This window comes from Netta rufina (assembly GCF_964035555.1).
Source record: "Netta rufina genome assembly, chromosome: 1".
Taxonomy (NCBI): Eukaryota; Metazoa; Chordata; class Aves; order Anseriformes; family Anatidae; genus Netta; species Netta rufina.
Window position 1 is genome coordinate 87,005,256 of NC_140123.1, and position 27,661 is coordinate 87,032,916.

A 27,661-nucleotide genomic window follows, 5' to 3' on the forward strand; every position below is an offset into this window, starting at 1 on the left:
AATAAAACGTGGAAACAGGAAGAAGAGGGGAGGGGTGGGCTCTTGTTGTCGGTCCTCCTCCCGAACACCGGCTACATGTGTTGAGGCCCTGCTTCAAGGACATGGTCAATCATCGCTCATTTTGTGGGAAGATAAGAGTAATTTATTTCCTCTGCACTTCCACATAGTCTTCATTTGTTTTATTTGTTTGTTTTCCTCCCTTTTTTTTATTTTCCCTTTCCCCCTCCCTTTTCCCCTTTCCTTTTTTATTTCCCTTTAGTTAAATTTTCTAGTTCATAATAAACTTTCTTTAATTATTATTATTATTTCCCTTTAATTAAATTATCCTTATCTCAACCCGTTAGTTGTTCTTTACTTCTCCCACTCCTCATCTAAAGAGGGGGAGTGAGAGAATGGTTGTTGTGTTTAGCTGCCCAGCACGGTAAAACCACCACAGAAGCACAAGATTTGTATTAAATCACCATGGCAGAAATAAATTATTATGTTGCTAATTCTACCTTTTCCACTTAACTTTGAAAATAAGAATTCTCAACCTACGATAATCCAAAAGTCAGGATAAATTTGGTCACTGAACATCTGTTTCAGAGTTTAACTGCAGTTTCAGAATTTCACTGCAGCTACTTCTTTTCCTAATTGTTTATTTTCTGCCTAGACGTTTGAACTAATATTATAATGAATATGTAAGACAGATAAGCATCGCTTAGCAAAAAAGACAAATGCTTTTGTTATTTATTTAAAAGTGAGTATGCTCTTCAGTAAAAAAGTAAGTAAATATAGATTTATGAAATTTGGGAAAGAATTCAAGGGAGCTCACTGGCCTAAAATCAAATATACATATTTGGAACTGAGATTCTAGCATTCAGGCTCTTGGGGCATATTTATATTATGCATACACTAAATGTGATCAACATCCATGTAAATTTCCTAGTTTTTGTTCATATACATGTATTAGCTAGTGTAAGTGAAACAGGTTTTCAAAACCAATTTGTCAAAACTCGAACTGATATATCTGGTCATCTAAAGAAGCCTTTAGAGGGGAAAAAATATATCTGCACAAAGATAGATTAAGAAAAACAAAATACATGCAAAAATGGTAGTGCTCCTTTGCATACTGTTGAATTTAAAAACGTTTAGGTACAAAGTCATCTGATGCCTACACTTCACTTGAAATACTGGCAACATGGTTGACATGGAGACCATCAGGAGGTGAGTTTGTATGAAGGAAGACGGGAACATAAGGAAACACAAGTATTCTCAACAGACAAGCTAGTCCTGTAGATGAAACATTGCAAGTAACTTTTTCATTTTGAATTAAATAAGTTTTAAAAGGGCATTCATTTTATTCATAATAAAATATAAAACTGAAGCTAAGATACCTAGAAACATTTGACAGAGATGAAGAAAAATATGGTCTTGTTTACAATGAATGTCATAACCAACCAAATGCTTCATCTTTCCCAATGAATGATGGCATTGCTAATAACAATGGTAACAACAGTTTGTTTTGCAGTCTGGAGAACTTTGGCCAGAAACAAAACAGTTAAGAACCCAACACAGATTAATCAGTAAAAACGTGTATTGTTCTTAAATGTTAATTAAGTCTCCTTAATTAAACATAGCTCTCTACATCTATTAAGCTAGATGAAATAATGCATTAGTTAACACTTTAAATCTATGACTGCAATGCACCGCTCAGAATAATAGACATTATTATTCTTCTCCCACCACTCATTTTACACTGTGAACTATAAATGAAGATGTATGAAAGACAGGACAAAGACATATTTAAGATTTGGTTCATGACAATTTAAATGCAGTTCTGCCAAGCTTTCAAAACCAGTATCTTTAAATATTTTCATGTACCTCAAAGGGCATATCAAAAAGCCCCTGCAGGAACTGCAGCACATTCAAAACAACCTTCAATCAGCATCCGTCCAAGTTGGTTATGCCAGCTATGTCTATTCTAAAACCACTGCCAACTAGTTAGTCAGGTTGTAATAGAAAGATGGGCAGAATTGTATACATTATCCTTTCTAATTTCCTGATTAGAAAGGAACAGCTAAAACTAAGATATACCTTAAGAATATTTCACACTATAGTAACAGTAGTAGTAACTAAGGCTGTTTGTTTGCATGACTGAAGTAAAAATGGAGGAAATAAAATTTGCATACCTGTGCCACATCGATTTGAGACAAAACTCTTTTGGCAGCATCTTTGCCCTGGTTTCGTTTCTTCATTTCTTCCAAGCTAATCTCATGGCTTGTTAATTCAGATTGTATTTTCTATTGAAGAACAAAGACTATAATCAGAAGTGTTTCAATAAAATGTTTATCTTGTTAATATTATTTGGAATAGTTGACTTTGAAGCTTATTATAAGTAGTATGATGTATACTGGATTACTAGAGGAAATTATTCAAAGAATTACTTATTCACTGCCCCGTAAATTATTCAGTCTAGTTTCTTCTGATTATAATGAAACCTTCTTCTCCTTCCCAAGCATATACCTCTCTGACATGACAATAATTATATAATATTGCTAAGAGAATTGTGATTATACTGCATGCAAAAAATAAAGATTTCTTTCTTCTGAAGGAAAACAACTATTTTCATTGGGAAGAAAAGCAAGCATTAATCATAGAAAAGAAAAACACAAATAGAAAAGTGATTTGCTTCACTATTTTTGTATTTTGTTTATAATTTTCATGACATCAGCAGGTGAGTTGAGCGAAATCTGATCAAAGTATCCTGTATGTACATAGCAAGTATTTTCATATCTACTTCTCATGGTGATTTACTGAATGGACAGTAATATATAGAGCAAACTACAGAATTATATATATATATATATATATATATATATATTTGATTTGAGAAAGCATGGAAGGTCAATTGAAAGGACAATGCAATAGCAAAAATGTTTATTTAATAGTTTATTTTGTAATATTTATGTTCTCCTTGTCTAAGTTTAAAATATTGCCCTTGAGGTATATTAGAATTGTAACAAGATTATCTTATGTGTTTGAGTAGCAAATGGACGACATTTTTGGTGGTGACTTGCTCTTGGTGGAGATAGCTCTTGAAGCTGAATCATTTCTTGATGTCTTGGAAGTCAGAACTATATATACAAGGAATGTATATAATGCTACTGAAATACACTACGTCACATCCAATATTTCAAATGCTTCTGTTGTATTTTCCAGTTTACTTTATTCACCCGCACACTGACTCCAGGAAGCAAATAATTGAATGATTCTTATCTAAATAGGTCAGAATAGCACAGAACAGATAAGTAGTAGTGTTTATGAAATCAGGTATTATGGGACACTGCATGAAAATTGATATATTTTTTTTTAATTGCTCTGCAGGTGAGAGATGAAGCATAACCTACTCTGACACCAAAATATGGAATTAAGGAAGAAAAAGACATTACAGGAATGCTTGAAAGAAAATGAGTAAGGTTTATAGCATGTAACGATTTTCTGTATTCTCCACTGCTATTCACAGTCTCAGCAGAAAGATTAAATCAGTCCTGAATGTAAGACAATTCATAACACCTACCTTTGATGCCCCTGTTCATTCAATTTCAACATGATTGTTTTGACTTTTTTTCATTCGCTTTGACTGGTGAATTTATTACATGGATTTCTTCCAAATGTCCATATGAAAACATTTATTTTCATTTCAATAATCCCACCTCTGCTTTCCTCGGTAGTTCCTGTCTGTTTTGTCTTTTAGCAAAGATTAAAATCTTTGCAATGTGAACTGCTTTCATTTTTAGAACATCACAACGCAATGTAGTATATGTATATATAAATAACACTGTAATTAAATTATCGTGTCCTACAGGTTAAGGATGCTCATTTTCTATTGCTGACTGGCATTTTTTTACAGACAGCTTATGAATTTACTAAACATATATATGTATGTGTGTGTCTGTATATATATGTAAATATAATTATTTTATTATATTTATATATATATATATACACACACATATATGACCAAATGAACAGATTTTGCCTATTGTCACGAAGACCACTTTTAGAACAAAAGTATTTCAGTCTCCAGGGCATGGAATACTTTATTTCCCTGAATTACTAGTCTTAATTTTAGAAAGATGGACTCCCACGTGCCTGGTGACAGGACGAGGGGGAATGGGCTTAAGTTGAGCCAGGTGAGTTTTAGGTTAGATGTTAGGAAGAACTTCTTCACTGAAAGGGTTGTGAGGCACTGGAACAGGCTGCCCAGGGAAGTGGTGGAGTCACCATCCCTGGAGGTCTTTAAAAGACGTTTAGATGTAGAGCTTAGGGAAATGGTTTAGTGGGGACTGTTAGCGTTAGGTCAGAGGTTGGACTCGATGACCTTGAGGTCTCTTCCAACCTATAAAATTCTGTGATTCTGTGATTCTGTGATTAACAAAAAAAGAAAGCAGAAATTGGCACTATAGCTAGTTGAAAACCCTTCCTATCTTCAATCAGAAAAAGGAAAGACAAAAGAACCAACATAATTGTTTGTCTCATTTGAAAACTGAGAGAATGCGGTACAAATCTAAGTGCAATCTTATGCATCTAGAACAGCATTTAGAAAAAAAAAAAAGCTAGTAGGGGATAAAAGCAAACTCTGTAATAACACTTGCAACAGAAAGCTTGATTATATGTCACTTCCCGCTACCTGCTACCATAATTAGAAAATCAGTCATGATATATACAAAAACAAAGAAATGTCAGTCAGGAATAATCAGCAAAATTATAACGGTGGAAAGTAAACTGGAAAACAAACAAACAAACAAGCAAAAAAACAGCAACAAAGACATAAACCACAAAATACACACATCTCTGGTATTTAGTTAAAAAGCAAGCAATTTATTTATAATCAAAGGATAAAAATACAAAAATGTATTAGTATATCTTGAATCAATATTGTAGAACAATGGCTGCAAAGATTAGGTGGGGTCTAATATGCAAACAGATTTTCGTATGAGTAGTGTTGGAAAGACTGAACTATGAAAACACCTTAAAGTTCAGTTGATCTAGTATCACCAAGTTGCAATAAAGTTTGAAAGACATTCAGTAAAACATTAAAACATTGGGGAAACTGCTTTCTCATGGCACAGATACTACCTTCTGCCCCAGAACTGCAGGAAACCTTTTGTCTGCTCCTTACAAAAGGAAAGACTCTTTTGGCTCTGTTATTTCAGGAATAGATTAAGGATCAAGTATTATACTGCATGCTATGCTCCAAAATGTCTTTATTTTACATTGCCTGACATCGTTGTATGATATTTCATGATAGTTGCCAGAAATTCATAATGCAGGGAGGACTTGTAAGTCAATATTGTCTATGCTGGCAAAATCAGCAAATTAGTAAGTTCTCAAAAGAACTTACTAAAAAATGCTTATTAACTAGCTCCTTTTTGACCTCATCTTTTACATAGAGCTGAACAAAATAATTCTCAAAATTTCCAGCACAGTAAAAGTAGATACAAATACCTTTTACATTAGACATTTTATGAGGTAGAGAAGCATGTAGTCTTTGTCTCAAAATGTTAGTCTGAAGACAATGATGCATGGCATTATTCTTGTCAAGTAATACATCACATAACTGAGCAACTCTGCCATTATAGCATCATATTAACTTTGGTTTGAACATACCACAATATTTTAACAATGGATTAATAACTATCATTACTTAGAAAATAGTAAGGCGTGTAGTGCTTATCAGTACTGAACTGGATTCAAGGAGCTTGTTGAAAAGACAAAGTATGGTACTTTTTCTTTTACTCTCCAGAATGAATTTTAGTTATGTTTGCAAGGAGAACAACAGACAAGTTATTAATTCAGGTGAGAAGTGAAAGAAGTGTATTTTCTATCCCATAATATAGAAAAAGAGTATCTTCCAGACTAAGCAGCGGTACAAACTGGGGATCCTCTCTCCACACCAGAAGTTATTTAATAATAACAAAGCTACAAATATCTCAAAAATACTTTGTCACATAAATTTAATATTTTCAGTATAGATCTATTTTTTTTCTTGTCAATTACTGAATACTTGAATAGAAGTCAGCAAATGGAAAATTCCTGTGATGATGACTTAATTCCTTGTATTTTCTTAGTATTTTAAAGGAGTTAAAAAGACCTCACTTGGGATAATGAGATCAACCGTACAAACAAATCTGAAATATTGTTTCAGGATTCACCTTACTCTAGCATTTATTATTATTAATTTTATTATTATTAATTAAACCTTGAGGAATCTGAAATGGTTTATCTGCCTTTTTTTTTTTTTTTCTGTAAATTGTCTTGTCTGTATCTTTGAATCTTTAGTTGTCCTTAGAGTGAACCACTAAGTAGAAACTGTTGGGTAGCAGTGCCTGTATAGCATTAAGTTCTCAGGGCCACATGGTGGAGTAAGAAGCACATGGAATTTACATTCCAAAAATGATGGAATGCTGAATAGCACATACTTAACTTTGAAGACTCCTTTTTCTTTATGTCAACTTTTTGAATAAACTAAATTGATCATTTCAATTAAAAAGAGCTAAATATAATTTCATTTTCTCAGATTTGTTTCTGATTAGCTGAACCAAAAATTATTCCTCCTATCAAAGCGCTAAACTGTTTGAATTTTTGAAGCAAACATGGAGCCAGCCACACAAAGCTCCCTAGCCCTCAACAGATCATCAATTCTTCCAGATTTTTTTTAATTTTTTTTTAAGAAATGCAACACATATTGCTGAACAGTTCATTAAATCTCTCAGCACGGATAAAACTGACCTCTGCCCAGAAACCATCATCACTGACTCAAAGACTCCCTGTCCAGCTGTGCAGGGAACAGGGGAACAGTACTGCAGGATGCCTTATATGAATGTGCTGTTTTCAATTCCACAACAGAGCTGTGCCAGCAGAGGCTTAGGAAATTAGTAAATGTGCCTACTCTGCCACTGCTTAGGACAGCCATTCACTTATGGAATGATTCAGTATGTTTACCTGCATAAACCTGACTGTATATTCCCTTTTCCCCTAAGGATTTTAAAGAACTTCACAACTGAACTTCAAAGATCTTGATTATTTGCGCTGAATTTGTTCACTTGTTAATTACGTTTTTTCCATTACGTTCCGCTTGTAACTTAAAATAAAAACATGAAAGGGAAAAAAACAGCAGCCTCTATGGTGTTTTTTTTTTTTTCTTTTTTTTTTTTTTTTTGTATCTTTTTTCCCAACATGGCTATACATGCAATATAATCCTGTGAATTCAACATCAGACAACAAAATCTCAAGAATAAAAACAAGTTCTGCAAAAGTAATGAACTGAAATTCTCCCGTGTAAAAGTGTGCTAATTAAGGTTGGTTGAGTTTTATGCTGCTTCAGTTGTTGAAGTTTGAAATTACTTCCTTTGACATAGTCTGTGATCATTGCCAGACTTGCATTTGAGGATGCACATAAACCAGATGCATCCATGGGATATTTGAAACACTGAAAAATGTTAACATTTATAGGGTCCAAATACACCAAAAAGAAAAGCATATTTTCATATCAAATTTTTCTTATGTAGCAGAGTTATGTAATTACAAGATGAGAAATTAAACCAATACATCTTTAACGAATGCTGATTTGTATCCTGTTTCATGTAAAAAACATTTACTGTATTCACATTTAAAGGAAAGAGTAAAATAATTTCAGAAGTTCAATTGTTAACTAACAGCTTAGGATTCAAACTGAGAAAGTTGTCTAATCACTTTTTTACATGTCTGTAAGTTAGGAGCAAGTAAATCAGAACCATTTTCAAATAAAACAGTGCAAATACAATCCTGTTTTCTAAATATCACTTCTTTACACACACAAAAATACCCGTATGTGCTTACAAACATACATACACAAGAAAAGCATTTGCAAGGTAATTCTATCTACCTTTGAATTCGAAAGACATGCCAACTTTTATATTTAAGAGAGATAAAAGATGATTTTCAGGGCTACATATGTTCAGCTCACAATGTAATTAAGAACGTAACTAAGCTACTCCTTGCAAGACACCCATATTTTAAAAGGATTTTAAGCTCTACAGGCATGCTAGAAAGAACGCCTCATCTGGAAATCATTATGAAGCATCTGTTTTCAATTTTCCTGTAGTTGTAGTTGTTGTTGTTGTAGTAGATTTTTTTGTAACCTCTCTTCCTAACTTGAAGTGAAAAGTACAGAAAAGTTGCTGTATATAATGTTGTACTCTGATAGTTTTTTGTTTGTTTCTTTGTTTTTTATGCTGTAGATACTTGATTTTATTTAAACTTGCATTCTTACCATTTTAATGCTGCTATAAGGCAGATGTGTTAGAGGAAACAATTAAAAAGTAAAAACGAGAATTAGATGTGCAATTTTATTTCAAAGGTTCAATAAACCATTTCTAGGAAATAAGAAAAGCTGATTCTGATCAGCTTACATGTGCTGTAAAAATTGTAATATATGCACACAATATATGTTTATGTGCACATTATGAAATAATTATCAATGTTGTCCATGCTTCAGTAATTTATTGAGAATCCCAAGGCCATGTAATCAACTTTGTAAAAGAGCCATCTAAGAGTATTGAAGAGGATGAGCTCCTTCATTCTGGGATGGGAACTGGATTTTAAAGTCACATTTTTTGTCTTTGTCTTTTTAAAGTTACTGCATAGTCTTCTACAACATTTACAGTTCTTTACATCTTCTGGACAGGAATACAAGAAAAAGCAGAAGGAAAATACAAATTTACTAGAGAATTAGGTTGACCTTCTCAAAGTAATCCAACCTAAAATTTACTTGCACTTTCAAACTGATCGTGTTGCAAATCCCCCTTAGTAGCATGAGGCTGAGGGACAACCAAATACTCTGTGGCTGACTGAGAAAACTGGTAAACACATCATCTCAACCTGTATATAACTTACCTGTGCTTCCTGAGGCACTTGTGCTGCATCAACTCTGTCTGCAATGTAGGCTGATAGCTGTTTGTCTATAACAGCAAGAGACTCTTGGATTAAGCGGAGGGTTTTGTCAGTCTCCTGGGCAGATTGAATACTCTGTTCAAGACTCTTTTGTCTTCTTACAGCCTAAAAACAATGACAACATTATCAATACATATAACAATAATAATGTGCATAATGCATTTTTTTCCACTTTTTTTTTTTTTCTGCCAAAATGCAGGCTAAAAATAAAAAATAGTACTCATCACTTGTGCTCGTCCACCTTTTTATATGATAAATTGCGCATCTTTTTGCCACTCATTCAGTTCTTTTTACTAAGAAGTAAACAACAACCAAAAACATCCTAGACTGCATAGACAAGCTATAAAAAATGCAAGACCCTGCACTGAGGATTTCTATAGCAAATGGAAGTAGGCAAAGCTGCAAAATAAAACCATCCTGATAGTTCAGTCTTTCATTCTGAGGTATAGCAGTCCTCCTGATCTTATTATATAGTTCAAGAGATTTTGTTTACTGAGAATAGGGTACAATCCCATCTGAGACAATCCACTTCAGTGAGATAAAAGCTCTCTTGAGAAGGAGCTCTCATACATGAAGTATAAATAGCTTTCTGGAACACAGGCAATTCCTATTCTGAAAATAGAGATGGATCCTTGTCTTGACTGAGAGCTTTCCCAGTCGATTATCATTCTAACCAGAGTCTTTTTCGGCCTAGTAAGTTGACTCTTGCTTCTATGCCACCATCAGTACCCCAGTGGATTACCTATCATCACCGTTTATATATATATATATATATATATATATATATATATATATTTATATTTATTATTTATTTTTTGGGGGGGGTCATTTCCTTTTAAAGAAGTTGCCTTTGTGGTTTACCAAGTCAGAACAATAAATTATTTTTCTAATCTGTCCATAAAAAATACCGTATTAAGCACTTGACATAAATTGGTTAGCTTTAGTTATTATTTGTAACAATATAACGTGGTAATTAATTCATAATAAACAACCTGGCACTTTCTCCATAATTTCATTCACCTGCTCTCTCATTTTTTACCTTAAACCTAGCAGAATTTCTGCTTTATACAAAGCACATAACAACTATCAGCAATCTCAAATTTAATACAGTTTTTCTCTGTACAGTCATATTGCTGACCATGGAAAAAAGTGACTAACTCTCTTTGACATGAATCAAAAGAGGAGAGAGGAAGAAAGTACTCTTTAAATAATTTGCTACGTGTCTGGCCATTTTTCAAGTCAAATCACACTTTTCCTCACTGGTGAGACAGCTATTCTTCAATTTGATTTCATAGGTATTACAAAGCTCTTGCTTTGAACAAAAATATCTCTCAGTAATTCAGTGAGAATTCTTGATATATCTGTACCTTCTTCATGGAGCCTCAATTCTTATAGAGCTTCATATTTAATGAAGAATACTTCTTGTGAGCATTCTTGCTAGCTGTTGGCATTAGTTAAAGAATAGGGATTCAACCAGTATTTACTATATTTGTGTTTGTAAGCTGCTTTGTGCTATTTTAAAACATCTGATCAGATAATCTTGTATCACTGCCAGATCCAGAAGCCTTCTGTGGAACTGAGCAGCTTTACATATTGGACACATGCTGTCAGTGTTAATGGAAGCACCTGAGCCACTAAGGTGTTACTATCCCACCAAATGAACCAGTGAACCAGAGTTACTCCCCAGTACAGTACTCAGGTTTGCTACTTGAGAGTGACTGGGCACTGCAACAGACTCCCCAGGGCACAGCACTGAGCCTGTGAGACTTCAAGAAGTGTTTGGACAACACTCTCAGACACATAGTTTGATATATAAATATATGTTTGGTGTGGTCCTTCAGGGCCCCAGGAGTTGGACTCAATGATCCTTATGGGTCCTCTCTAACTCAGATATTCTGTTATTCTATGATTTTATTCAAAATACTGATAAGCAGCCTGACAGGGAGGCTAAAATAGTTGAGGACCTGTCCTTCAGCCTTGCAGGCAATTAACATGATTAATAATGTCATAAATGTCCTAATGGCTAAATGTCCTCACTCAATACATTTGCTGTACTGAATAGAACTGTTCTGCACCCTCACCTAAACTGTGCTCACTCACCATCTCAGAGAGCCATGTGACACTCACTGAGAATGAACCAATGTTTACATTGTATGGAGTAACAAGCCTGTGCTGTGACCCTGATTAATTTACACTGTAAACGAAACCAAGGAGTCTTCACAATGTTATGAAAAGTACTATACAGTCAAATAAGTGTGACACAATGTAAGATATTTCTCCAGTGTGTATCAAGTGACTCAAGAACTTAATCCTGTTCACTGAGTAGGTCCCTGGAAGTCACTGGCACTGCAGAATACTTATCAATTCAATCAAGAAGGATGCAACATTGTGGAGAAGTTTTATTCTTTCTTTGACAGTAGAAAAGATACTAATGGTACTTTTCTAAAAGGGGCAGACATAGTACACACCTACGAACTTGAGTTTCATATTTGTCGTTAAAACTTCAAGTGTTTGCATGTGCATGTTTTTAAAAAGCTATATGAAATTTGAAACTGTTTATATATACACAGTTAAAATTTTAAAATTATTATGATTAGCTATTATTTTTTATTTCAGTGAAAGAACATTGGCTTTCTTTTAGTCTGAAGAGGAAATAAGACAGTTTAACACCACGCTTTATAAATGGGTCTGAAGACATAACAGGAAGTTCTAGTTCTGCTATCAGATCATAGTCAATAAAGCTGGAGGCTTAGTCTCTAAGGGCAAGTGTGTGACAGTTAATTGCTAAATGGGAAATCTCAGGAAAATAACCAACTGTTTACTTATTTCTGAGCCAGTGAAATGTTGACAGCTGTCAAGGAAAATAAAAACAAATTAAAAAACAAAAAACAAAACAAACAAAAAAAAACACAAAACAAAAAACCTTCTGTTAGGAAGGAAAAGAGAAAAAGTATTAAAGTATTCATAGACTTTTTTTTTTTTTTTTTTTTTTTTTTTTAACCAAAGGCTCTACAGTTTCTTATGGATTTTTGTGATTGAGATACATTACAACATCTCTGTATTTTTTTTCATGAAATTGTTAATACATTAATCTCCACTTTTAGTTTAGAATCAGAGTGGATTAGTGGCTAAATATATTAGAACACACACACAAAAAAACATATTAGAACATAAAAAATCTAGCTATTCATTTTGGGCACAGGAATTTTTTTTTATACCATTCAAGCTAGAAAAAAAACTCTCTGCAAATTCTAGGAATATTTCACAGTGTGTTTTTAAAATAACTCACTATAAATATTTGACACTTCAACACCAAAATGATTTTCATCTTTGATTAGATGTAGTCCAAAAGTGCAAATTATACCAATGAGGATTTCTTTATCTCATTAGATTACCACCAGGTACTCTCTGTGCCTTGTAGAAGAAGCCCTCTTCATAATAATCATGTGGATATGGGTCACAAAGATTTTTTTTTTCTCCTCTTGAGAGAAGAAGAAAATGGGAAAACTGCAAGAAATCATGAATGTGTGATATTTGATGTAAGTGTAATCTTGGAGGGAGTCCTAAAAGAATTTAAGAAACAATCCCCAAGAATAAAAAATGAATGCAGTGTAAACACCATACAGAAAACATTTTTTACAGGTTTTTGCAAGCATAGTCTCAAGAATACCTATCTGATATTTCTGGAGTTTGTTGGGCAGGATCTAAATTGTTTTTAACGTTACAGCCACTTGCAACATTAGTTTGAATTTCTTCAGGCAATAGTGTTTCATAGATACAATATATATATATTTGTAAGTGAATCAGTCCTTGAAAAGTAAAGATAGGGTGTATGTTGCTTATTGACCAGTCCCAGGTGTTCAAAAGTAAACTAAACATATTCTCTTTGTTAACTAAAGAAGAAGATAAGGCATACAAACATAAAACCTTGATTTGCCTTTAAAAAGGAGTATCTCAGTAGTGATGCAGCACAATTCACTGCCAAAGGTTTGGTTTGGTTGCTCTATTAGCAGTGAATAAAAATTTCACCTACCAGCTTCTGTGCGCATGAGCTTATTGTCTTTGTAATTATCTGTGTAATTAATTAAATAAAATAAATAACCTAGAATATTTAACATTAGGATAGTTTACTAGCTGGTCTGAAGTAGAAGCGACCTTGAACACAAGCTGCATTGTGTTGTTATATTCCTGCAATGTATTCTTATGCAAGGAGAGTGCATATTGCTTGGATTTCAACAGAGCTACACAAATGGCACAGAAAATTCAGTGCCAGGAATCTATGAAACAGAGCATGCAAGACTCCACTGCAAAAATTAATAAAACATTTTGTTGCAGAAAAGAGGTATTCATATGATAAAGAAGCAGTGTGATTGAGTCACTTGCGACTGAAATAGTTTCTTTACTCTCTGATACACATATACAGATCTCACCATTAGTATTTGACAGCTGAACATCAGATTAGCCTTCCAAGAAGGAGGAGGCTTTCTCCCCCTCCCACTTTTCTGTCCTTATTCAAACTGGAAAGCAGTGAATACATTTCTAATATATTTTGTCTATATAGCCATCAAAATTGTCTCTGGAAGTCTGGTCAGTACATATTCACAATATATATTGTACTTTTCAAATTAACCCCTACAGCTAACATGATTTTTTATTTAATGCTTATTATTGTGAAGACTGGATACTATTCATCCATCACTCAGCAAGAGTATGTGAAAGTTCTGTTTTCACACACCAGAAATCCTCTGTATATTCCCAGTTTTCTCCACCAAGTCAGGAAAAAAACAGGGACTAAGAAGCAGAATTCGAAGGTAAGTATCAGCCCCATGGTAGATACTTAGATGATCTTTAAGGTCCCTTCCAACTCAAGCAATTCTATGATTCTATGATTTAAGCAGAAGTTTGGTAATGAAAAGAAAAAAAAAAAAAAAAAAAAAAAAAGTATACAGAAAATTATGTTATTTTTTTTTTCCTTAGGACACTGTCCAGAAAAATATGGAACAAGAAAGACTTCAGTAAAGGGAACCAGGCTCTTTCTCTCCCTGTCCTTCAAGTTTAAGCTCAGAACAGCTGAGGCCCGTTCCTTAATACTTAGAAAAAAAAAAAGTTATCCTTGTTGTAGGAATAATTATCATTTGCTCACAAATTTTCCAATTTTTTTCCATATACATCACATGCCATTGAACCCAAGTTACTTTTGGTTGCCTTTGTAGCTCATTTTTTAATGCGTTCTAATTCCAGTCATAATGAGGGTCTCTGATTTCTTTCCTAGTTCTTTCCCTAATAATTTCTTTGTCATTTTTTACCATCTACTGAGATGACTTCTTGATATTTCTTTTCATAACCACAAAATCTTCCTTCTGAGCACTAACAATTAACTCATAAATTGTAATTTCATATATGAAGTCAGGACTCATTGTCCTCCATTAATATCACTTTTCATGTATATATAGTGAACACTTCTTTCAATTTAACTGCCTAGGTACTAGGTAACTGTACTAGGTATCCTGTAAGGATGTTCTGCGTTTATTTAGAGTTTATCCTCATTTTTGCCACTTTACTCCTTTGTAAACTGACCTGAATTGACCAAAGAGGTATTCCTCTTTGTCATTGAATAGAACGGGGGGAATTTTTTCCCAAACTTTTGTTCATCACTTGTTTTTCTTTTTTTTTTTTTTATTATTACTTATTAAATTACCTTTTTTTTAAACCCACAAGTTTCCCTTGCCTTTTCTGGTTGTCTCATCCATGGCACCAGAGGAGTGAGCAAACAGCCATGTAGTGCTTCGGAATTAACGCACCACACTTATACAATTAGTCCACTTCTAAAATAAGTCAATATTTTTGCATTGCTTAGGAACTACACTGACTTTTTTTTTTTTTTTTTTTTAGTGGTGTTAGACTTTTTAATGAGAGAAAAGGTCAATCATTAAATATACTTCCTGCTGCAGCTCTTCCCATCGAGTATTGAACTTCTCAAGTTTTTCATTGATCAGTTCATCCAAGATTCCACCATCAGTTAAAGTCTGAGCCAATTCCCGAATCTGATTGCGATTATCTTCTGGATGTCTCATCAAACGTTCCAAAGACTGAAACAAGGTCAAAAAGTAGATTGATATCCTTTCTGATAATAAAACTCTACAGAACAATCATAATTCCACTTAAAAATGGAAGGGAATTCACTTTTCATTCACAATTAAAGTAGACAGGAAGGACAAAAATGTCAATATCCTCTGTTCTTGAAAACAAATAGCCTGTATTACCCTATTACTATAATCAGAAAACATAAAGAAATAAATTGAGTGATTCATTTCAAGCATGTGGAATATGCTCAATGAGTTCAGTGGCAGTTTTTGTGTACTTAAGTATAAAAAATTTGCTTGAATTTCTTGGTGGATGAAGTTCTATGGCAGAAAGAAAATACAAATGTATTTTGCATTTTGAGTCACTTAGAGTATTAACTGAATTTCTAAAAATTTGAAAGGTTCCACACGGGAAAAAAAGGGGGAGGGGGAGGAAGTAATAATACACAGAACTGGAGTTCTAGGATGAAAGTTTGCTCTCTCTAACCTTTGATATTTTTAATTGACTTAAGAGAGGCTGCTTTTTAAAACATAGATATTATTATCACCAAAAATTGTGTATGACATCAGGTGTAACATGTTCAATTACTTCATTTCACTTAGGTGGATCTGAATTCAAAACCTGATTTGTCGAATCAAGTTACAACACAGGACTTTCCAAATATTCTTTATTTTGTTTGTGTAATAGTGTAGTTTGTAGTTTGTTTTGAATATAATGTGATTTACAGTTTAGGAGTACATGTGATTTGGCATTATTAAAGACACCACTTACATCTAGGGACTCAGAAATCTCTTCTGCACCTCCCTGGATATTTTCAGTTGCCTTGAGTTTCAATTCCATCTCATTCAACCATTTATTTTCTGCATCCAAATATGACAATAATTCATGCCAACATGCCCATACTTCCTGAAGGAGAAAAAAAATAATGTTTATTGAGATTGAAGATATAACAGCCAATTTCACTTTTTAGAACACTGAAAACATTGCATGCTTCATTCCCAAGACACCACAATGTCTGATGGTTATAGTGCCATAGAGTTGATTTTTTCCAGTAATTGTGGATTCCAAATAAATACAATACACAGCCAAAACATTTTGATTAAACAGGACAAAATCACAGACGATAATACAAATAAACAAATGCTTCTGCAAAACACAACTTGAATATTTTCTGTTTCATTACGTTTTTCTGTTTCATATGCTTTTCTGTAAAATTTTCTTATTAGTTCTAAATATACAAATTATCAGATTTTTAAGGATTCATGTTAGAAGTTTATGTTTCTATTAAAAGATGAAGTTAAGTTGCATATATAGTCTGTGCATTAATTACTTAAAGCACAGATTAATAAAATATCTAAAAACACAGCTTTAAGGAATTCTGACCAAAATCTCTACAGAAATTAATTCTCAACTACATTTAGTATAAATGTGTACTGGTTCAGCTGGTTTTTGTTCACACTAGATGGTATGGTGCTGTGCTTTGGATTTATGATGAAAATAATGTTGACAACACACCTATGTTTTAATTGTTGCTGAGCAGTGCTTATACTAAGGCAAAGACTTTACTGCTTCTTGTGTAGCCTTGCCAGCGAGGAGGCTGGAGGTGCACGAGAAGCTGGGATAGGACACAGCCAGGACAGCTGACCTAAACCAACCAAAGGGATATTCCATACCATATGGTGTCATGCTGAACAATAAAACTGGCGGAACTTGGCAGAGGGGGCTCCCCTTGCCTGGGGAGTGGTTAGTGGATGGGCTGACTAGTGGCTAGTCAGCTGGTGGTAAATAACTGTGTTGTGCATCATATTTTGTTCTCCCCCTCCTCCCCCTCTTATTTTCTTTCCTATTAAGCTGCTCTTATCTCAACTCACAAGTTTTACTTTTTTTTTTTCTCCCCAATTCTCTCCCCCATACCACTGCAGGGGTGTGAGCAAATGACTTGACTTTGTAGTGCGTAGCTGCCTGATGAGTTAAATCATAACAGATTTATAGACAACTTAAATGCTAGAGTACAAAACACAATGTTGTAAGATTAAATTGTGTTCTTATTCTCCTACTGTTTAACATTTAACATTTTCCAGTACCCGAAGATCCTTAAATAAGCAGATAAAAATGGCACTTTATATTATAAGCAAAATGTTTAAATATCCATAAATCATCTTTTATTTTTTCCTGTTTTGTTAGTAGAAGTTATAATAATTTTATTGGGATACATTTGGCAGACTGTAGGTCAGACTCTCTAGCACATACGATTCTCAAAACATGTGGTATTTAGTATATGACTCATACACTCAGGAAAGCCTTGGGCTACTCATGATCCCATACAATAATACACCTTCATTCTCTACCTTAGTTCTGGGGCTAGAATGGCTATAAATGTAATGATAGACAAGATATCCAACCTCCAGAGTTTTGCACTTTCCATTCAATCTGCTGCATAGTCGCTGGTAGTTGGTAATTAGAACATCAAGTTCCTTTTTCAAAGCTTCATGAGCTGCAGGTGGAGCCTTTGCTATAAAATTATTCACAGAATCAGTAATAAGCTTCACTTTCACTTCTTTCTGCATGGCCTCCTCCTTTGCTCTCTGTAAAAATAATAAATAAATAAATAGGTTTGAGAAGGAAGCAGATTTCAAATAACTCCTTCACAATCATCTGTCACAAGGAAAAACAAACAAACAAATGAACAAACAAAAAAGACACATCCAACAGCTAATTAATTCCCAGACTTTCTGCTGTGATCTTGAATGCATCCAAAAAACCCATTTTTTTCATTTTCTGGCAATACACAGTACTCATTGCAATTTACATTTCTGACATTTACAATATACCTTTGTACAAGTACTTAGTTTTCTAGAGTTTTCAGAAAAGTGATTTTTAAATTATTTTTTAATTTTTTTTTATTTTTTCCCAAGAAATGTTCCAAATACCTTTGCCATAAAACTTTACAAACTGCAGATGAAAAAATCTGTTGTGTTGCAAATTCATTTGACCGGGTTTAATCATTTAGGCCATGTAATCTGCATTCCTGAATAGTACAGACCAAACAATTCACCTATAAAATAAAAATCAAGCCCACATCCAGTGATTGAGCAAGAGTATTCTTGAGCATTAATTACAAATTATTGTGTTTGTCCGAAGACCACATTCATCCCACAAGAAAGAAACATTATTTGAGACAAAATATACCATTTTTAAAGAAATTAACAGTATATACCAAAATGCATCCTGACGTCCTAAATCATTAATTCTCTCTCTCCCTTCCTCTCCCATAAACAAAACATAAAACTAATTTCACTCTATCTATCACTTAACTGCTGCTAACATCTGATTCTTGGGAATTTCTTTTTAAGTAACATGATGTTACTTACTCAAGTATCCAATAAAACAACAACAACAAACTAGCTAAGAAGTACTGTGACAGTTTAAATATCTTCAAACATATTCCAAACAGAAATTACTTGAAGACACCTACTGCTTTAAATTTCAGGCTAACAAGTAGATATCAAAAGGCGCTTTTCTATATCAAAGAGTAGACTTTTGTTATGTCAGAAGCTTCAAAATGAACTTTAAAAACTTTTCAAGGTCTTTGTTCATCTTTTACCTTCAGTTCCTCAACAGCTTTCTGTAATTCATCCGGTGTTTTATACTCAAAATCTCTTTCCAGATATTCTTCTTCAGCCTGTGTTATCCATTCATGCATCTCTGACAAATCCTTTCTGAGGCTCACAGTCTTATCCAAACCACCTTTTAATGCTGCCTTCTTAGCATAGGCCTTTAAGAAAGAAAACGTGTGAAGCAAGACTACTGAACAAAATTAACAGTACTTTATCCTGAAAAGAATCAATTTAAATCCTATGCTTAGAGCTGTAAATGAGACAGTACACCCTTGAAAGTATGGAAGTACACCCAAGGATGAAACTAGAGCACCTTGAGCCTCAGATGACCTTTTAGCCAGTTTGAATGCGACCAGTTAGAGAATAAAACAAACAATATGCATAGTTTACTCTTGCTGATCAAGTCATTACTGGGTGCCTCAGAAAAGTGTATATCCTAAAGAGACGTAAGTAAAAAAGGAAATTTCTACTGGAGGAAAATATTTACCTTAGAGTGAAAAAACAAAACAAAACAAAACAAACAAACAAACAAAACTTTCATTAAATCCTTTGCCAATCATTATCACTATATTGAGGTCATATAACTTGTACTATATTGCCATTTATAGAATTGTGCATCAGCCTACCAAAATTGTCCATAACTGACAGCAGTGACTGAGCCATCTTTCTCAGTATAAAGAAGTTTGCAACAAAAATAGCTAGTTGCCACGGTGTCATTTTCAGAACTGGGTATGCAGAGGTGATCACACCAATATCGTGAGCAGTGATGCTACTTAGCATCAGTATAATCAGGAGGAAAGTGCTTTAGTATTTGGCCTAAGTTTCTGACTGTTACTGGTTTGGTTACCCATCCTTGAGTACTGTCTGTTAAAAATTGTTCTACACAAATGTTGTTTTACAGGGCAAAACAGGGTAATAAGAAAAAGGTCACATCCAACAAGTGTGAAAGCAGAACATGGGGTCCTGCAAAATTGCCTCTTTCTCAGTTACAGTACCAGAAGAGAAAGTAATCTTCTATCATCTACAAAAGTATCTGAATACTGACTGTTAGCTCTCACAATTGTATTAATTGCATGTATATTAACTCAAGCTGACTTTTCAAAATCCTTTCAAGAAATCAGCACAATCCAATCTGATTTTTATATTTACTAGTTCTCACATGTTTTAATAGCTGTTACTGAAGAAGTTGTATGAGAAATGCTTATTGAGACGCATTAATTTGTGCAGTGTATTGAACGGAACTATTACACAAAAAAGTTATCAGGGAAGTCAGAATAAAACTGTAGCAGACTTGTAAACTTACAAGGCTATATTTGAATTTTCTTTCAAAGAAGTGCAAAGATATCTGGTATATTAATATTACCAAAAAAAAGCAATTAAAAACTTTACACTTGTCAAATGGGAAAGACTACAGAACAGGGTCAATAAAATGTCTTAGAGATTTCCAAGATCAACTTTTTATAACTGTGTTTCTCAGAAAAGTGTAAGAATGGTATTTTGCACATGTATAGTAATTTATATAGTCTCTATTTCTCTGTCTGTAAGGAGCACAGCATATCTTCTGAATTCCATCTTTCAGAAAGTTTCATTTCTTATTTCAAAATAACTGAGACCCTTACATTCCTTAGCATCTGTACAAAAAACTTGAGATATTTCATATATCTCAAAGCATTAATCACCATCTTGGATTTTCTTTGGTTTCCTCTAAATCTATCTACTGGATATGCATAGAAAGACAAATTCTGCCAATGAGAAATCTGATTATTAATTAAAAAAGAACCAGTCACAGAATGAGACTTGTTACCTGTTGGCAAATATGTTCCCATTGAACATTGAGCTCTTTTAGTTCTGTCTCTATTCTGGAAGCAAATTCTGGCTCTGCTTCACTCTTCATTTTCTTCCCAACCTCATTAACACTGTTCAAGCTAGGCTGGATTGTCTGGATATCATTTACTAAAGCCTAAAGGAATAACAGAAGATCAGGCAAACAGCTTTCACACAATTGTGCATTTACATGTATACTATTCTTAACAAAATGTTTCTACGTGAGATTTTGACATGTCCAGATCTCCAACCAAATGAGCACAATTTACAGGCTTCACTATGAAAATAAATAAAAATGAATGAGCAACCATAATGTAGTAAGCTATTCTGTATCACATAAAGTACATTTGCAAAATACGGAATATAAGGTTTTATATATACATATACTACACATTATATATACATACATATAGTGTATATATATGCATATACACTATATATAATTTTACGCACAATGTATATCTATTACAATGTCTAGATCGTTTATTTGTATTTGTGAAAGAACATTCTATTATAATGGTGGAAATTTACTTTAAGCTATCTTACTTACTATTTTAAGCTATCTTACTAACTACGCATTACCCTTGGGTTGATAATTCACCTGATAGTTTCCTTAGAATGATCTGAACAGTGATGTCCTCAAGTTATTTCTAGTTATTAGAATTTTATTGCAGTTGAATATTATTTAAAACCTGAGGTAGTTCTAACTTGCCACCTTCAATTTTACTTTGTAAGGCATTCTTTAGTCCTTCAGATGTTACCTGGGTTTACTATATAGCAGAAAAAGTTCCAAGTGTAATAGTGCAAATGGTGATGACGATTTTGGTAATTTTCTTATTCAATTGACATTACAGGCTAATATTTATGCAACTAAACCAGCTGCATGTAATTCACAACTCTGTAAAAGGTAAGAGTTGTTCCATACAATTTATAACAATTTTTATTTAAATAAGGGGTAGCGGAGTAATGCTGAGGAGCTTGCAGTTCTGTAAGATCAGTATATATCTTTCATAATATTTACACATCCTGCCAGAACATTTACAGAACTTGTAAATTCCATTGAACATAGCCAGGGATTATTATGGGTTACAAGATTCACTACTCTTACACACTCTGTTGGGGCAGGCAGAAAAAATTGTAAACCCTATGAAGGATGTATCATTACTTCATGATGCTTTAAAACTCCACAGGGAGAAAATCCTGGAACTTCTAAGTTTAGTGAGAAAAATGGATATGATTTGCAATACCTGCAAGTTGTTTCAGTTCAGTTAGAAAAGTCTGTAAATCATGTATAAATAGTAGATGCAGAAAAAGATCTTCTGACACAGGTCATACAGCACATAGCAAATACACATGCAATGTTTGTAAGCTCAACAAACTAAACAAACAACTATTTTAAGAGGCTACTAACTTATTATTCTGTGCAAGTCCCCTCTTGTTCAATGTTTTGCTCCTGCTATGAATATATACCGATACAGTCCCTGTATACTTTCTCTCTGTATTTAAGTTTCCCACGTTTTAATAGAACTTTCCTTCAGGCACAGGAAATCAGGTTCAAATATACTGCAAAAGACAACCCCCTTACAACATGAATTTTTTTTTTGGAATTGTAATCATTTGTGTAAATTCTATATAAGCTAAGCATGTAAAGAAGAAATAGTTGTCAAGCAGACAGGTAATACTTACTGTACACTGTTCAAGTTGCTTTTCCAGCGCTTCTGAATCACCAAGGGCAGGCCATTCTTCCTTTAGAAAAACATCCACTTCAGCCATCCACTTCTTCAGTGTTTTAGTGTCATTCTGTATATTACAAAGGCATTTTATGGCATATCACAGAATATCAGTAACTGGCAATAGTTTAATTCATTCTGGCACTACGACTAAAACTCACTGCAATTTAATTTTGCTATTATTGGTCTGTTTGAAAGTACTCTGAAAAATGCAAATACAAACAAGCAAAACCAATTTTATTTGGGACTCCTGCAATCTGAATATTTCTGCCCAAGTTCAATGTGTCTACAAGTGGGCAACTTTCTGTCTGTCAAGTTTATGCCTTCTGGGTATCATTGGTAAACACAAATGCTGCACGTGTGTTCATTAGGTCCATGTATGGCTTCAGACTACTAATACATCTACTTGGCAATTAATTCAGGCTAACCTATCAAAACCTCCTGTGGTTCAGTTTAAATTTCAGGCTCATTTTGAAGTTGTGTGTTCTATTGCCTATTTCCCTACCAGAACACAACACAAAAAAAGTTCCTTCACTACTCAGAATAAAAAACTTGTCATGGAAACAAAAACAAATTCACTCCAGAAACTGAAATAATGGAAATGACTCAATGACGGAATCAAAAAGAGGATTTCAGAAACTGTGTCTCATTCACTATCTATAGCACTAGAATATTTGTAATTAAAATATATGGAAAGCAAATTACTGATTAAGCCTTGCAATTAATTTAAAAAAAAAAAAAAAAAGAAGAAAGAAAAAGTTGAACAAACATCAAATGCTTGCAAATAAGGAACTCTACAAAAGTTCCTTATCCAAAAACTCTACAAGGAAGCATTACATAGATAACCTAAAACCATAAAAGGTAGAATGAGATTTGATGATCTGACAGGAGAACTTTGCTCAATCCTAGAGATGAAAGACTTCATTTAATCTTGCAGTCAATGAGAAATTTAAACTGTCCTTTAAAAAAAAATGTCACTTAAAATTACCTTAAAACGCTACCTTAGGTAAACAGATGCATATTAAAATAAAAATGACAAATGGCAAATAATTCAAAGGGAAATTAAAATGTATTTGTTCATCAAATTGTTTTTGTTAACAGTGAAGTATATATCACTATTATAAGCTGAAAGCAAAATTAAATTAAAACATAAAAAAGGATATTTCATTAGAACACAGACTGTGCCTTAAAATGTGTCCAAAATGCTTTAACAACTATTACATGGTAGATAACGAAAGGAATCATTTTCCAAATGTGCTTGATATATCTAATAACAACAGGCTAACATGGAAAATGAATTGAAATAATAAAAATAATCATACAGAAATTATTGGTATAGTTCGGAATGGCAATTAACAAAACAAAGTTGAGGTCTCTACTGTGCATTCAATTATCACTTAGTAAAAATAGTTCAGAATCATATTTCATGATGAAAATTTAATACCTTTACATGAATACTTAAAATATAATTCATTAGTGCTGCAAAATATAGATCTGACGGAATTTATTTTAAAAAGAATCAGTCTCCAACTAGCAATGAAGATCAAATGTATAGCCTGAATTTTGAATTAGACTGGAAATGCATTTTATCTATCAACACCGATTTTATCAATTTATTTTAGGAAAAAGCCAGGGGTGCAGAGGGGAAGGTGTTGTTTTAAGTTTAATTTTCATTTCTCACTACCCAAAACTATTTTTACTGACATGTTTGTTTTGTCCCTGAGAGTAACTGGTGAGTGATCTTCCTGTCTTTATCTCAAGAACTTTCTATCCTATTTTGTCCACATGTCCTTTTGAGGATGGTGAGTGAGAGAGCAGCTGAGTGGGCATCTGGCTGCTAACCGACCACACTGTTAAACCCCAATGCATGGCCAGACTTGAACTTTAGAGATGTAGCTATGGAAACAAGTTATAATTTGGAGTTACTATAGCACAGTAGCTATATTATAAATGGTAAGATGTCTCCCTCCTTTTTTCTTTTTATGTTCATTTTGCTTATCTAAACACTTAAAAAGTAACAAATAATGAGCATTTATTTCTACTCTGATTTTTTTTTCTGCACAAAAGCAGAAGTGTAAGAATACCTTTACAACTCTATTGAATTAAGCAATTAATTGAATTAAACAATTTCAGCTCATATGCTCTTTTATTATTATTCATAACATGGAACTACTCATGCATCATGCTTTATTACCAGCAAAACAAGGACAAGGACTGAAATATTTGGTATTGTAAATAGAAGAAATATAGAAAAGAGAACACTGAGGAGAGACAAACTTTGAGGATATGGTTTTGGGTATGTCTGCAGGACTTCAGCCTTCAGAATTTTCTTTGCCATATCCTCTATGACTATGTAAGAGTTCTTACGGGGGAGAGGGAAAGGAAGATGAGAGAAAAACATACCCCAAACCATATAAATAACTTTTTCAATTTTTGTGACCAGTTAATTTGAATTGCTTTGAAACATGTCCCTTGAAATTATATGTAAACAAAAGAAGAATATATTAAAAGTTGATCTATTTCAAAGCTTGTAAATATGTATATACACGGCATATATATACAGCTATATATATACACACACATATATACAGCGTATATATATGGTACATATATATATATGGTACATATGTATATATATATATAGCTTGAATAACACACATATGTATCTAACACATATATATAACATATATATATACACCATATATACCATATATATATATACGGGTCCAATGCTGTCATTCTGAATACCTAAAAATCAAATAATTCTCTAAGTCATGTACACTTCCAATTTTTGGCAACCACTGCCAAAATACTACCATACAACAAATGATGTTAACCATGTAAATGAATCTATTAAAGTCAATATGGTTAAAGCTACTTCAGCTGCATAAAAAAAAGCACTTCAGCTACATTGAAAAAGTAAGTAGAGGAATATTAGTAACAATTTCATTGAAATCAAAGTTAAGTTTTACCATTAGAATACATGGGCAGAAACAGACACAAAATTGGAACTTAAAGTCAAATCTTGGACCCACCAAAATCAAGTGACCATTTTAATACGTTAGCTTCATGTGCTCCTTTGATACTTAATTTTATTGTTATTTTCTTGAGGTGTATAAATACATTCTATGCATTTCCTATGGCCAAAAGCCACAACAATAGCTGAAGCTGAAAAAGGTTGGTTAACCTGGAATCGCTGGAGTTTAGTCATAAGCTCCTCAAGTTTCTGGCAATGTTCCCCCAGCTGTGATGACAATTTCTTCCAGCGGCCAACGATCACCTCAATCTCTGACCGATATTTCTGGCTGACTTCTGCAGGGGCTTTCCTGGACAAGTCTTCCACAGTTGTATTGAGATAGTTCAGGCCTTTTTGCTGCTCTTGCAGAGAACTTTGTAGAGCCTATGATATAACCAGCAAATAGTATTTCAATTCATGTATTGGACAATTCTGAACAAATTTTTCACAGCCATAAGAGAGACTGCTGGAGCAAGGACTGAAAACTCTAAATGCTAAAACATCTTTGTTAAAACTTCCAATGATATACTACTAGGCTATTTGGAATTGCTTTTCTCACACAAACTACATTGCAGAATCTTTAGTTTAACTGATAATATAACCAGACTTGTTTATACTTGTTAATGGAGCTGATCCACATACACTTCACTAACTTGAGATAGGAATTTACTATGGTCCTAATGACTACACTTTAAAAGAATCAAACTATACATGGAGAAAAATAATAAACTTAGAATTGCTTTTATGATTTAAAGTCTTTTATAACTTGTTAAAACTTTTCAAATTCTTACCAATATTTGCTGCATCTAACTTTTTCTTTGTATATTTTACTTTCTATTTCTGTATGTGCATTGCTAGTTCCATCAAACAGCATGCTTGTTAGCCACTAGACTGTAAGGCAATATCAGACATTGAAATGAAGGTAAAGTTTGTACCCGGTGGCAAAACTTGTCCCATATTTGTGTCTGCTTGTAAACCTGACAGGAAATCTGATGATGCACATGCTGCATTTTGCAAAGTACATATGTTTTCATGTGAACACCAGAAAATGAAATGAGCTAAATCTATTCTTAATGACTAGAGCCACCATCAAAGGAATATTCTATATATCATGAGGACAAACAAAGGCTTTTCCTTAACATACTCAATATTTTATATAATTGGTTTCAATGATGAATAATATTTTCACTCCTTTAACTTTTAGGAAATGACAGAAGCAAGTATCCACTGTCTTCTGCAGCCCTTGGGTATAAATCGCTCAAGATCCACAGGCTTCAACAGCTGACAAGCTTCAACTCATGACAATTTATGATTCTGTTACTCTTAATTTTTCTTTTGAGACATTCTTTCCACAGTCTGAACACTCACCTTGAGCTCCCTGAGTCTCTGCTCCATGATTTCATATTCAGCAACTGCAACCTGAGGTATGGAGAGTTTAGTTTCTGACTGCTGGATCCATGAAAGTATAGTAGTCACTGTCTCTTTATAGTGTGCTGGAGGCAAACTGTCAAAAACTACATTCAGCGGGGAAGAAAAAGGAAAGAAATAAAATCATTTTGCACTCCATTAATTGTTTTGTTGACAGAAGATGTTTGGTAGAGGACCTAGCCTTGCTGAAGTTAATGGCTGTTTTGCAACAGGTTGCAACAGACCCAGTACATCAGCTCCAGATTTTTCCAAGAACTGTGGAAGAAGATAACTTTAGAAGAATTAAATATACTCTTACAAAAATTTATGGTATCTAGGTCATTTCTTTAGTTGTGTAACATTTGAGTCTCTCTTGAGTTCTAGGTCACGTGAAAACCTAAATGGACAAGAAAATTTAAATGTGTGTATTTAGAGATCAACATACAAACCATTGTACTTAACCCAAAATCTAATTTCAGAAACACAGTAGGAAAACAGCATTCCCTTTTATGGCTTGTGTTCATGTGTTAAATGCTTCTTTTCAAGTAAAATGTTCTGTTTAAGACATCTGTTAAAAGCTTAGAAGATGAATCTCTCTTCTACGTTAAAGCTGAATTTTATTGCACTGTGCTTCTTACAACAACATTACAGCTGCCATTAAATAGACAACATCTGGAATGCACACCAGCTCATTAGTAGAGATACTCCCTGTGCAATACTCCCTCAACAATAGTTTCCTCTACAGTCATTGAGAAAAGTACAGACAAATAACATGGCTAATTCATTGAAAATTTTCAAACTTGTATGACATAACAATAAAGTACATAAAAGCTCAAAAATGTAACACCTATTTTTATCTCCTTTATGTCTCCAATGTTTCAGAAGGAACTGTACTGGAAAATGATATAACTGTCCAAAAAGCGATTTTGACAAAGGAGAGAATCAAAGTGCAAGCTTGCTTACATTTTCATAAAGCAGTGCTTTGCAGAATGCACTGCTTATTTTAA

General features: G+C 33.5%; 1 protein-coding gene across 9 annotated transcripts in view; it reads right to left on the reverse strand.

Moving 5' to 3' along the window:
• The window catches only part of DMD (dystrophin), a 1,234,381-nt gene that overhangs the window by 684,129 nt on the left and 522,591 nt on the right, over positions 1-27,661 (reverse strand). For all 9 annotated transcript variants that reach the window (XM_084305928.1, XM_084305932.1, XM_084305933.1 and 6 more), the window contains 10 exons: positions 26,616-26,761; positions 25,419-25,631; positions 22,188-22,301; positions 20,482-20,637; positions 18,665-18,835; positions 17,463-17,645; positions 15,832-15,966; positions 14,916-15,065; positions 8,920-9,081; positions 2,172-2,282 (listed from right to left, as the gene is read on the reverse strand). In XM_084305928.1, the coding sequence (XP_084162054.1) occupies positions 2,172-2,282; positions 8,920-9,081; positions 14,916-15,065; positions 15,832-15,966; positions 17,463-17,645; positions 18,665-18,835; positions 20,482-20,637; positions 22,188-22,301; positions 25,419-25,631; positions 26,616-26,761 (1,541 nt within the window). The remainder of the gene's footprint in view (positions 1-2,171; positions 2,283-8,919; positions 9,082-14,915; positions 15,066-15,831; positions 15,967-17,462; positions 17,646-18,664; positions 18,836-20,481; positions 20,638-22,187; positions 22,302-25,418; positions 25,632-26,615; positions 26,762-27,661) is intronic.